General features: G+C 37.2%; 2 protein-coding genes across 2 annotated transcripts; both read left to right on the top strand.

The window, feature by feature from the left end:
- The first annotated feature begins 4,208 nt into the window (after positions 1-4,208).
- Positions 4,209-6,579, top strand: THI1 (thiazole biosynthetic enzyme, chloroplast (ARA6) (THI1) (THI4)). Its single transcript, XM_059585048.2, has 3 exons — positions 4,209-4,716; positions 5,462-5,950; positions 6,306-6,579. Exons 1-3 carry the CDS (start codon positions 4,297-4,299, stop codon positions 6,465-6,467), a joined length of 1,071 nt encoding a protein of 356 aa, XP_059441031.1. The 5' UTR covers positions 4,209-4,296; the 3' UTR covers positions 6,468-6,579.
- A 1,565-nt stretch (positions 6,580-8,144) lies between these two features.
- Positions 8,145-12,580, top strand: LOC132173537 (DDRGK domain protein). The gene is made up of 9 exons (XM_059585049.2): positions 8,145-8,291; positions 9,198-9,330; positions 9,467-9,569; positions 9,967-10,064; positions 10,555-10,656; positions 10,764-10,925; positions 11,271-11,327; positions 11,592-11,628; positions 12,190-12,580. The coding sequence occupies exons 2-9, from the start codon at positions 9,211-9,213 to the stop codon at positions 12,393-12,395; spliced, it is 885 nt and encodes a 294-aa protein (XP_059441032.1). The 5' UTR covers positions 8,145-8,291; positions 9,198-9,210; the 3' UTR covers positions 12,396-12,580.
- The last annotated feature ends 918 nt before the right edge of the window (positions 12,581-13,498 follow it).

Here is a 13,498-nt window from a genome sequence, read left to right as displayed (position 1 = left end):
GATGTGAAACTATATCTCGAGATCAATGATGCTAGGCCTTCCATGTGGATGGCTCACTTAATGACATCACATGTGATTTAGAAAAAAAAATAAAGAAGATGCTGGGTCCACCACTTTTACTGAGAAAATATTTTTGAATTCTTCTCTCTCACGCCTATCAGTCTACCCAATGCAACATTATATTAACATCAGCCACGATAACCCTAGGATAGTAGATGAACGGCTCTGATAGCACAACAGATCCCAATAGACGATGTAGCTTTTTTACGATACAACAAATTTCGATACAGTGCATCTCCTATCCCTCGTTGGGCAACAATATGTAACACAAGTGTTTTAGGAAACAGAAAATAAAAATGAAATGTGTATTCGTGTGGATTGAAATGAGAAATGTTTAAGAAACTGAATGAGAAATTTTGTATTATTGACCAATGTTGGCTTGGCCCAATCCGAGATGGCTAATCTCCGCACTTATCTATGGCTTTACCCAAAGACTAATTAGTTACAAAACTGCTTAATCAGTTATAACAGAAAATGTAACAAGTCTGCTATTTGATTTCTTCTAGAAGCTTCTATGCACGTGCTTGTTTTAATAACCAGCTGTAAACCATTATACCCATAACCTTCTTGATGCTTCGTCCTTTCTGCATTTGTAAAGAACCCTGCACTCTTACCATCTGCAACCTTCCCAGCTTCACCCGTGATGTACCCTTAAATTTAATCCACCCGTGACACAATCAGACGTCTATACTCCCTAGAAACGGTGTAGCAAAAGTTCACGCGTCTCAGATGTACACAACCTCTTTTTTCTGCAATGGCAGCAATTAGTCATGAAACAAGAAGTTTGTATTGCAAGAGAAAGAAAGATATTCTTGAGTGAATGAGGGAAGTAGATATGACTTTTATGAGAGAGATAGAGAAAGAGAGAGGGAAATAGTGAAAAGACCAGTGCGTGACATGGTGAAATAATCAGTCTTAATCCCTCAAATTGCCCCATAAAACAATCACTTAAAATGAGCGTAGATTTGATAAGCATCAGAGAATTCCACATAATTCTCACGTTGCACTTCTTATGAATTATTGGGTTTGTCAGAAGAGTACGGTTCAAATATTGATCTGCAGGCCATATTGGCATATTTTAAATCTTTTAGGGTTTGTCAGATTTATTTTCCTACAAAACTGAACCTCACGGTATGGGGAGATGTCCATAATTTCTCAGTCACCTTCACGTACTTGACAATCAATCGGCCAACGTGGCCCATTGGCCTGCATGCCAATGGACTACTCTGGTTAGAAAGATTCCTCGCCCATATCAAAATTATTAGAGTTGTGTTTTGTCCTGACCTCTCTCATGTAAAATCTCTATCTCTCCATCTAACCCCTTGCATCGGGATTAGTCGATCGAATGGAAGCTCCGAATACTTGAAGTCAAATCAAAAATATATATACCCAGTTACTTGATTATAATTGAGTATTTAAAAATTTCAAAATCGATAACTGGAACCGGACAACCTAGTTACCGGTTTTTCCCAACCGGTTTCAGTTTTTTTTTTACACCCCTGTTTTGCAGTAGTTGTTGCAAAAGGAGTGGGGGGGGGGGGGGGGAGGGAGAGAGGAGTAATGATGAGGTAAGAAAGGAAAACCAAAAAAGCCAACCCCCTTCTCATCTAATTTTTTTAATTATTTTTTAAAATTTATTTAAATTTATTTTATTTTTAAAAAAGTAATATTAATTTTAATTTGTTTTATTTTTTTTAAAAAAAATTAGTTTGATTTTTCATGTTTTATATATTTTATTATAAATATCTTTTTTTGGATTTTTTTTTTTAATTTTTTTTTTAAAGATTAGGGACGTACGAGTCTTGGGGCTCCATACTGTAGTGAAAAAGGGAAGAGATTAACTTCAATATGGTTGAGGCAGAAAATAAGGGTTTTCGGCCCACCACTCATAAGCTGACACCTCAACTTAGAACAAAAAATTAAAATGGGAACAAAACACCAAATTATTCTTTCATACAGTCATTTCAACCACCATCTTCTGTCTCTTGGAACCACCTCCGCCACTGCCTCTGTCTCTGTCTCTCTCCGTTGGCCTTGTGAGGGTGGGGCGCGGCCAACCCTGGCCCATCGAGTGGCAGCGCACCACCCCCAAGCCAGATCTAGGGGTGGCTAGCGGGCCACCCCGTGGCCTGGGGGTGGCCCGCGCGACTACCCCAGCCCATCTAGTGGTCCCCCATTGTGGCTACCCTCATTTTGATTTGGTGTTTTGTTCTCATTTTGATTTTTTGCATTTTTTTTCTTGAATTGCTAATGTGTCACATGAAGATTTGTGGGTAGAAGGTTTTCTGCCATGACCGTATAAAAGCAGCCCTCAAAAGGAAAACATGCAATTCTTGGGGCTCTATCAATTTTTGCAATTTCTTGGGGCTCTATCAGGAAGTGATGAATTTAATTATTTAATTAATATTATAACATTTCCTCTCATGTGTAAGCCCAAACTCTTCATTAATAAGGGATGCCCATTATGTGGGATATTTAATTGAAATGATAAGTGAATTATGAGTACAAAGTTCAATTCATATGGTATTAGAGCTGAATATTAATATTTGGCTCTAATACCATATATGAAAATACCTAATTAAACTTCATAATTGTATTTCTAGGTATTTATATAGTTACAAGCTGTAGAGATGTACGTAAGATAAACGCCAAAATGCAAAAAAACATTTAGCTAATCGATCCTAACATACATTTTGTTAACAATTGCATGTGTGTCCGCCTATATTTGGGAAAGAAAATTATATAAGTTTCTCCAAATCTCAACAATCTATTAATAATAAATGATGATAAAAAGGTTAATAAATTCTAATTACCAAAAACTCACTCAACCATTAACATAATTACATTAGTTTTTTTTATTTGATTATTTCTTGAATTATTGACTTTTCTTGTATGAGGAGTATAACTAATTATTTGCCTAGGGCCTTGGTATAAACGGTAGATCAATATAACGTTTGGCGGAGCATATTTGGGGCTTGGGATTTGATCGAGGAATGATTGATTTGGAGAGTTGAAAATGGGCACATAGTCAGAATTTGGGGGGACAGGTGGATTCCTACTCCAACTACCTATACGGTCCAATCTCCACCTAGAATCCTTGATCCATTTACCACGGTAAGGGAGCTGATTAACCCATGCATTGGATGGTGGAAGCAAAGCCTGCTGAACTTTTTACACACGAAGAGAGGATGACCATCAACTCTATACCGATTAGTATGACCATTCAGCAGTGTTGGAACTAATTGCTCATATTAGATTACTAGTAGAAGGCTAAATAGACAGTAGTGGAGTGAACGTTGTGATAGCAACGATCACAAAGCGGAAGTCTAACAACTTGCAAACTTGAGGTTGAAACAATATTTTTATTTTGTCTTCCGCCCACCAAAAGTGGTTAATTTGTCCACCCCTAAAAATTATACTTTTAAACTCCATGATAAAAACTTTTCCGATAATCCTTTAGTTCTCTCGATAAGATGAGAATTTAAATAGAAGCAAACATGTGGAAAAATATCAAAGGAATATACATATTTGTACCAAATTATATTCCACACCTTATGTCCCTTTCAATACTTGTAGTGTTTGTTTGTTTGTTTTTTTATATCCCCATTTCCCCCACCTCCCTCAAAAAGTATATTCAATATTTTTATATTTTGATATAATCACCCTAATTAAGCGGATATTCGTTGCATAATTATTTTCAGTGCGTTTGATATTTTAATTTTTATATGCTGATATTTTAGTCAACAGTATATTAATTAAATGCTATCCTACTCATCACTGAAATTATAATAAATGCACCAAGACAAAACTCACCAACGACATGGCAAATCGTCAATCAATTATCAAATCCACCTTTCCCTACACAGATATTATTTCCTAATTAAACAATCCTCTCCACAAAACAAAAGCTGATTTCTTGCAGCAAAAGCTGATGAAAAGGTTGCAGAAGGCTCACATTAAATGACAACCAAAGTGCAGAGAGCACTCAAACGATGGATTGAGGTCGCTGATACATGAACGGCCTTAGATTAAGCCATGTCAGCCTTCTTCATGGGTGACACTTGTAGCTATGCTAAAATGCATTCTAGACCCTTCGTATCCTATCCTCTTCCCACGTGTCCTCCGTTCACGCTCCACATATTTTCGCCTTCCTCCTCCTCCTCCTCCATAAATACACTTCACTACTCTCTTCTTCTTCCTCTGCAGTTTCTCTAGCAATTTTAAGGCTTGATAAAAATGTCGACAATGGCCTCCACCTTCACCTCCAAACCCCAAAGACTCGCTCTTTTTGACAACTCCGCCTCCTCCTTCCATGGCACCCATCTGGCCCCACCTTCCATCCGCTTCCAGCCCGTCAAGGCTGGATCTCAACCCTCGATCTCCATGTCCGCCTCTTCATCTCCGCCGTACGATCTGAAGGCGTTCACGTTTGATCCCATCAAGGAGTCAATCGTTTCCCGCGAGATGACCCGGCGGTACATGATGGATATGATCACGTACGCCGACACCGACGTGGTGGTGGTGGGCGCGGGCTCCGCGGGGCTCTCGTGCGCCTACGAGCTCAGTAAGAACCCGTCCGTGCAGATCGCCATCATCGAGCAGTCTGTCAGCCCCGGTGGCGGCGCATGGCTCGGCGGCCAGCTCTTCTCGGCTATGGTAAGTGCCGTTAAACGAATCTGGTGGTGGGTTAAGATTAAAAATGCTAAACGAATCTGTTGATCGAACTCATGGCATGCATCGAACATCAAGGACTCATGTATTAACATATTTTTATATAATTTGTCTTTAAAGTTTTGGAATTTGGCTAGTTAAGTGGAAGGAAAAAGAGTAGATAAGACAACCTTGTTTTTATTTTTTGTCGGATTACCTGTAACATCTCTTGTTTTTCGTTATATTAATTCAGCACTTTTTGTGATATTTGTATAATTGTATTATGTAGATAAGGCCCATTTTCATCCTTGATTTTGCAAAATTAACTTGGAACTGCATAATTGTATTATGCAGTTCCAAGTTATTTATTTATTTATTTTTGTTTACTTTATATACAATGTTTTTATTATATATATAAAAAATATATAATAAACCCAATTTAAAATAAAAATAATATATGAATCATTAAAAGGATCTTGTATCAAATTTCATAAATATGTGTCAACATTGAGTAAGGTCCACGAATACTTGCATAAAACAATAAAAGAAGATAAATCATTGACCCAAGGATTTATTTATTTTCTTTAAGAGTCTTTAGTTTCAAAATCTCTCTTTCATTGTAAACAAAGGAAATTATTGACAATTATTTAAGCAAATTGTGCTATGAATACTACATAAAGTGAATCAAAGTGCTCTGAAAAACATGTTGCGAAAGATTATGTATACTAATTTAATCTCATTATATGATCAGGTTGTGCGCAAACCAGCGCATCTCTTCCTTGACGAGCTGGGCATCGAGTACGATGAGCAAGACAACTATGTGGTGATCAAGCACGCCGCTCTCTTCACCTCCACCATCATGAGCAAGCTCTTGGCTCGCCCCAACGTGAAGCTCTTCAATGCGGTGGCGGCGGAGGACTTGATCGTTAAAGGAGGGAGAGTTGGTGGGGTGGTCACCAACTGGGCCCTGGTGTCCATGAATCACGACACACAGTCGTGCATGGACCCCAATGTCATGGAGGCTAAGGTGGTGGTGAGCTCCTGCGGTCACGACGGGCCGTTTGGGGCCACCGGGGTCAAGAGGCTCAGGAGTATCGGCATGATTGACACCGTGCCGGGGATGAAGGCGCTCGACATGAATGTGGCGGAGGATGCCATTGTGAGGCTCACCAGGGAGATTGTGCCTGGGATGATTGTGACAGGGATGGAGGTTGCTGAGATCGATGGAGCCCCAAGAATGGTATGTTTTCCCTTTTTTCTTGTTCTTTTGTGTCTTATACATTTACACAAATCCACCGGAGTTTATATGAACCTTGAAAATTTGTTGAAGCTCCGATTGTTTTATAAATAAACCGATCATTTGCAGACACTGATTTGGATCATTTGCAGCCCTACTCGTGACTCTAAAATTTGAGTTTTAGAAGATATTTGGGTGCCTTTGTTTTTGTAACTGCAGTGTCTTTTTACTCTATTTTAAGGAAATTTAGTTTCAAATGGGGTGGTCTGTCAATGTCTTTCTCTTATAATATGCCACTAGAAAGAGCAAAAAGAAGTGTTTTATCGATGAAAGTGATCATTTTTGGGGCAAAATGCAGGGGCCAACATTTGGAGCGATGATGATTTCCGGACAGAAGGCAGCTCACTTGGCCTTGAAGGCACTGGGACTTCCCAATGCTCTTGATGGGTCATATGTTGGAGGCATCCACCCGGAGCTGATCCTTGCAGCTGCAGATTCTGCTGAAATTGCAGACGCTTGATGTTATTATGTGTTAAAAGAGTTTTGTTAATAATTTTTGTTAGCTTTTTATTTATGACTCTTTGAACGTGGAAGTGGTAATTCTAGAATTTGCCCATGAGCTTTTCTTATCATTTCTTCTTCGTTTCTCTCTCTATCCTCTCTTATCTCTTTCTCTTCGGGGCAAGAGTGGTGTGGTCCTACACCGCATTCCTACACCCCATTTTCTGTGGGGTTTAATTACTTGTGCTTAAAATTATACAGCCAGCTTCAGCAAGAACAAGGTCAACTGAGAGAATACTATGGTCATTGTGCTTAGGTACAGCATCCCATTATCTTTTTGCGTGATGACTCGAAAGGAAAATGATCAAATACCATGACGAGCTATATGTTTATGATGTGCAATCATTTCTTATTATGAGATAAATTAAGCTTATAAATCTATTCATTGTATTAGAGTCTTTCATAAGATAAATGGGGACAATAATCGAGAAATATTTATAAGGAATATGCAATCTTCTTTAGTAGGCAGTAAGTTGCAGCTCTTCGACTTAACATTTGACGTCTTCTTATCTTTTTATAAAGTTTACTACTTTGGGGCAAAGACAAAAACTTGGGGAGACGAAGACATGAAAGTTGCAGGCGATTTGTGAATGTCTCTCGATCGCTCTCAAGGTTGACCGTTAATCCTTTCATCTACTGTTTTCTTCTCTAATTTCTTGGTTCTCTTACTTTTCGGCGTCAATAGGTTTTTTTTCTTCCCCCCTTTTAATATTTTTTAAGTACCATCTAGATAGCACTAACAAATGAAGCCAAATAAACTATAATGAGGATTCGAAATATTACACATCGATCAATCAATCAACGAGATATTCAAGATATCTTAAGATCCAATGTCATCCGATAATTGTTGCCCGTGCTCGGGTATTAATTAGGGAATCATTTGTTTCAGAATAAAATATTTTATGATTTTTTTTTTTTAAAAAAAACTTATTTTTGAGTGTTTGGCGTGAATTAAGGTTTTTAGATTAATCAAGAAAAATAGACTTTACAAGGCATAAAATGGTTTATGCTTCTCATATATGTAAACTATTTTTCACTATTTTCTGAACCCCCAAATAAGTATTATAAGAGAGCTCTCTATGGGACTTACTTGTCTAATCAGGTCTCGAGCTGCTCGAACACTTGCATATGAAGGCAGACTCTATAAGGGCCTTATAACAATAGTCTGCCCAAATTACAAGCAATATAAAAAAACAATTGAATTAGATCTTAATCTTATTTTCAAAAGCCTTCTATTATCATATACTAGAGCTCATTTTTGCCGTCACTCTCTTTTCTTCACAGTTTCTTAGATAATATAAAAATATAACAAATAGACGATTTTTTTTATATATGTCAAATGCTGAAAAATGTTTTTCGAATTATGTTCAGGTTCAATCTCATTTTCAAAAGCTTTCTATTTTCATATATGATCTTCTTCCACCGCTCTGTCTTTCTTCACAATTCCTTAGATAATATATAAAAATAATAAATATTTGACGATTTTTTATACGAATCAAATGAAAAATGATTTTCGATTTATTTTCAAGATTGCAAACAAACAACCAAAAGTAGCCTTTCACCAATTTTTTTTTTACTCCAAACAAACAGTTAGGGTGAAGGCGGGCTGCGGGCATGGGAAAAAAAGAAAAGAAGAAAAGAAAACGTAGAGTGCTACGGACGACGTCGTTCCTGTTATTTTCTCTATATGGTTAAATTCTCTCTGCAGCATGTTCTCCCTCTGAAAACGTCTTTAGCATCCAGACCCGTATCACTCTGACTTCCTTCTCGAAGAATTTTCAAGGTATGTTCGCCAAATTGTACTTTCTTTACCTTTTAACGGAAATTTAATAGTGAAAAGTATGGAACCCTAGCTCTCTGTTTGTTTCCCGAGAAAACTCGGGAAAAGAAAATGAACGAGAAAAATCTACTGGTGTATATATTCCTTATAGTCTTTGGTATCTCATAAATTTAAAAGGTTGACTCAGGTAAGCTGAAATTGTCGTATTATGTTCAGTTGATGCGGGGGTTTTGGTTTCGAAGGCCCAAATTTATGAGATTAAGAACTCTAATTTGTTTTCTTTTCGCGCATTTCTTAGAAACCAAACGCAGTGCTAACCCTGGCCAATTTATTCCAATCTGTAGCTTCTAAATCACTGGTCGTGGATTTTGTTTTCTAGGGCGCCTTACTATGAGAATAAGAATTCTAATGTGATCTTTGCACCGAAAGAGAAAAGGAAAAGAATTATAATTTAGTTTGATTTCTTTTCTTCCATTTTCTGAGAAACCAAACGCCGCGTAAATTTCACTTACTATTCGCTTATCCAAAATTGCGTAGAAACTCTATAAATTGTTTTCCTTTTTCTCCCTATTCATTGCGTCATAGCTACATTTGAGTAGTTTTTGATTCGTAAAATAATTTATACCAATCTCGGATGAAAACTGAGGGAAGCAGCTAACTAACTTTACCTGCCAAATAGTGAAAATAAAAAATTGCTAGCCAACCTAGGATTTGTGAATTGCGGAAATTTTATTTTGCAATAAATTTTTAGGGACCGGGTAATTATTTAGGTTATGTTCAATTGCCGATTGGATGTCAAACTGTTATAACAGTTTGGGACGTTGCATATCTCTTCCTTGGATTATTAGTTGTGTTGGGTTTTTATGTGTTAGTCTATCTATAGGCTCACAGTAATGTTCTTAATGGCAGTCTGAATTGAAAGATGGAGGAACTTTTTGTTGCGATTCTCTCTATGCTTCTCTTTGCTGCATTAGTTCCACTATACCTGTGGAAACGCCGTCATGATTCTCGAACCCCGGATGAAAATGAAGAAGAACATGAGGTCTGCTTTCTCCTTTTCTTCTCTCTGCCTTAAGCTTCTTTTAGAGTGTAAGGTTCAATTTTCAGTAAAGATAAGTTATCAGCAGAATTTGGATTTGCTTCTTTTTATTTCATCTTTTAACCTATTATGAAGTTAGGTTCCAAGGAGGGAAACAGTTGTACGAGCTACTGGTGCTCGTCGAATGCGTCGGAGGCCAGCTGCGGGAGCTAGTACATCAGCTGCAGCAGCAAGTGTTGAAGGTTTGTAAAGTGATTTTTTTGTTGGTTGTTGTTGTTGTTTGTTTGTTTTTTTTTTTTTTTTTTTTTTTAATTTTTTTTTTTGGTCTTGGTCCTGATATATTAAGTTTTGAAATGTTTTCTCGTGTAATTGGTTTGAGTTTTGAAATGTTGAGTTGGTTTGAGTTTCTATAATATGCATGAGGTCTGAGAGGAGCTTGAAACAGTGTGGTCACTTTATTAGTCATTATTTGAGTATGTTATTATGGTTTCTTTTGGTATAAATTTATTTACATTTGGTATATGAGAATGATAAGTGTAATTTGGTAGTTCTTGTGATAGAAGTTTCTCAGAAGGCTGTCGTCATGTCATTCTGCTAGAGTTATAGCAGTGAAGTGATCATTCTTAAATGTAAACACAGAAATTGTTGATGAAAGTGATGATGAAGCTGCTGTGGGTGAGGCTAAAGCATCAACGAAGAAGGAAAAGAAACGGCAAGAGCGGGAAGCACAACGTCAGGTACACTTTTTTGTCTCTCTTATATATATTCTCTCTGTTTTATCTTTATACATGGTTTTGGTTTTTAGCTATGATCATTCATTATTGTTTCAAGAATATCTGGTTATGGGCAGGGCATCCAGTGCTTGCCTTGACCATCTCACCTTAGATGTCATGAAAGCCCAACTGTTGATATTAAAATTTAGAGCAAGAACTATCTTTTTTATTGTCCTCATAGAGGTCTAATGGGAATGGGGACATGTGGTGATCGCTAAGTAATTCTGGAATTTCTCGCCAACTAATGAGGATCAGTAATGAATGAACTTTTTAACCAATTGGAAGGATCCGTCTTACAAAGTTTACATATTCAAGTTCTATTTAAGATGTTTAAGTCCTTGGTGTGTATGAAGTTTGTGTTTCAAATTTGTTTGGATCAAAAGAGCTTTGTTTCACTGAGTTCCACACGATCATTTTGCTTTGTTGTTCTGAGTTCCACATGATTGTTTTGAAGGCTGAACAAGCTGCAAGAGATTCAAGGTATAGTAAACAAGACAAGTATGCAGAAATGCGGAGGAGGAAGGATGAGGAGCGTGAGGCAAAGGAGCGTATGCTGGTAAGTGATTTTTTTTGTTTATTGGATTTTCAGTTTGCATGTGCGTGTACGTGTGTTTGTGTGGACGTGGGATTCCTTGTTGAAGAGTTTTGTGGTGCTTCATATAGGAAGAAGAAGCAAAGGCTCGTAAGGCCAGGGAGGAGGAAGCTGCTGCATTAGAGTTTGAGAAGTGGAAAGGAGATTTTTCAGTTGATGCTGAAGGCACTACAGAAAGCGAAGTACAAGATGGAAAACAGGACTTGCTTTCCAATTTTGTGGAGTACATAAAGGTGAGTTTTGGTCCTGTGCGTGATTGACTCCTCAGAGATTTTGTTCTTTATTTTTTCACACAAGTGTTAGAAACCTTCAATCTGAGTTTCTCATCTCATTTGGTGGTTTAATGAGCAATTCCAGTATACATGAAATCATGATAAGTGAATGTATTTGACAAGTGTTAAAAGTACTTAAGAGGAATAGGGGATATCTGCTAGCATATGTGATAAAATTGTTTCGGCTCAGTCTGCAGATATGTCAGTGAGAATACAAAGGCTTTCAAACATCGGTTGTGGTGCAGACTTGTCTTTTTCTTTACTTTTTTTCCATTTCCTTTTAACTTGTTTAATGTGATCTTGCAGAACTATAAATGTGTTCCCTTAGAAGATCTCGCTGCAGAATTCAAGTTACGCACTCAGGTACTCTCTGTTCACCCTTTTGACTTTTGTTCCGTCATTTTGCCTCTAGATGCAGTAATATATAAGGTTTCTATTTGACAGCAAGGATGAATATTAGAATTCGTTCTGTTTTTGAGAAATTACTACCCATGTTTTGTTTGTCTACAATTCTTTTATAATGTATCTTGTATCTTTTATTTGCATTGCGGTTCATATTGTCACATAGAGTTGTTTCATGCAAAATATGGCTTTCTAATGTTGCAACACAACTCCTTGTTGATGCAGGAATGTATCAATCGGATTACTTCCCTGGAAAGTATGGGTGCGTATTGTTCCATTTCTGCATAGTTGTATTGACCATCTTGTTGCAAACAATCAATAGATCCTTCTTGCAACTTTTTACAGTTGAATGCTTAAAAACTCTCACATTTCAGCATCTCAAGGATGCCTTTTGTCATGAAAGATGCTTTGATTGTTAACATTTTTTTATTCTCCTTTTTGTTTTCTGTTTTCAAAATAAAAACATTAACCAATAATCCAAAACACTCAAAACTACTTTCACTCCGCCATCTTTTACTTTCCTCATGTACCATCAAATTTCTAAACAATGTAACTTTCTATGTTCGCTTTTGTGGTTGACTTTTTCTCATTCGGTAGTTTTCTATGCTATTTATTTGTAGCTGGGCATAGTCCAAGTGTTTTTTCTTTTCTTTTTAATTCATCTGTTTATAGCCTTTCCTAGTCTTTCCTTGACGAGACCTAATTAGAAAGTTATTTGCCAGATTTATGTTCCATAAAGTATGTATGGTCTTTACATGCTCTAAAGCATCTTCTCCTAGTTCTCATGTTTAGGAGTGTAATGTTGGATTTGGTTTTGTTTTAGGGCGACTTTCTGGTGTCATGGATGATAGAGGAAAATACATATACATCTCACAGGAAGAAATGAAAGCTGTTGCTGACTACATTAAGCGTGAGGGGCGGGTTAGCATATCACATCTGGCTAGCAAGTCCAACCAGTTCATTGATTTGGAGCCAAAAGCCCAGTTTGTTGAGGAAATCGGCAATGTGGAGGAGATTACTGTATCTTGATTCAAGCGAATCTATGTCATAGATATACAGTAGGCAACTAAATGCATAATGAAAAGTAAAGAGGCTTTATTCAATTGTGTACATGACTTTTAACATGAAAACCTACGAATCTACACTATTCTTACTGAGAAACGCAATATAGGTTTGACAAGGGAATTAGCAGGATTTGGTTTTGTGGAGTTTGATTCTGCGCGCGGGACAAGCTCTGTTCTGCCAAAAACTTTGTTCACTTGTGCTGTGGTCTGGGTACGAGGAAAGGAAGATCATTTTTTACTCCAAAACTGGCATTAATGTTTGAACTTTTTAAGTTGTTATTTGAGCAAGAACTTAATCAAAGTCACCGATTGATTTTAAGAAGCAAGATCGTGGAAACCCTGTTCTCTAGCTTATAGGCTTCAAAGATGAACATGGCTTTCATTACTGTTAGGGATATTATGGAAACTCTTACATTTTTTAGGCCTTTACACGCCAGCTTTTTGTTTCCCATTTAGTAGACCAAACAACAAAAACAACCTCAAAAGACACCTGCCTTTGTCCCCTCTTTTATCGAGTATTAATTGCCAATAAATAGCAATTCTAATTTATCATTGATTTTTTTTTTTTAATTAAGATTATTATTATTATTTTTTTTTGGAACAAAATTAAGATTAATCTAAGAAGTGAATTCAGAATAGTAAGATGGTGGTGGAATAAAAGTAGGGCTAGCAATTTTGACACTACCCACGAACCCGACACGAACATGACATGAAGTTAACAGGTATTGGGTTTGGGCTTATCAGGTTCGGGTCTTGATTGGGTCTACCTGATTAAGACACGATTAAATTCGTGTCTGGCGGGTCCACGGGTTGACCCGCCAAACAAGTTTAATAAATGGGTCTAGCGGGTCAACCAGGTCTGGCGAGTCAACCGGGTCTGGTGGGTCTCGGGTGACCTGCTAGACCCATTTAATTAATTTTTTTTTAAAAAAAAAAAAAGAAAAAAGAAAAAAACCTATGTCTAAGTTCTAACTAAGTTAACCTTAACACTTACTAACTCACTCACGGCTTCACTTCACTGGCCTATTCCTTGTTTTTTCCGTTATTTTTTCTGTGTGGGTCTATATA

The sequence above is a fragment of the Corylus avellana genome, chromosome 3 (assembly GCF_965113065.1).
Source record: "Corylus avellana chromosome 3, dhCorAvel1.hap1.2, whole genome shotgun sequence".
Classification (NCBI taxonomy): domain Eukaryota; kingdom Viridiplantae; phylum Streptophyta; class Magnoliopsida; order Fagales; family Betulaceae; genus Corylus; species Corylus avellana.
This window is presented reverse-complemented; position numbering and strand designations above follow the sequence as displayed.

Coding starts and splice junctions, on each gene's coding strand:
- THI1 (XM_059585048.2), top strand. CDS start 4,297: ATGTCGACAATGGCCTCCACCTTCACCTCCAAACCCCAAAGACTCGCT. Junction 4,717..5,461: donor GCCAGCTCTTCTCGGCTATG/GTAAGTGCCGTT, acceptor TTATATGATCAG/GTTGTGCGCAAACCAGCGCA. Junction 5,951..6,305: donor TCGATGGAGCCCCAAGAATG/GTATGTTTTCCC, acceptor GGCAAAATGCAG/GGGCCAACATTTGGAGCGAT.
- LOC132173537 (XM_059585049.2), top strand. CDS start 9,211: ATGGAGGAACTTTTTGTTGCGATTCTCTCTATGCTTCTCTTTGCTGCA. Junction 10,926..11,270: donor ATTTTGTGGAGTACATAAAG/GTGAGTTTTGGT, acceptor GTGATCTTGCAG/AACTATAAATGTGTTCCCTT. Junction 11,328..11,591: donor AATTCAAGTTACGCACTCAG/GTACTCTCTGTT, acceptor TTGTTGATGCAG/GAATGTATCAATCGGATTAC.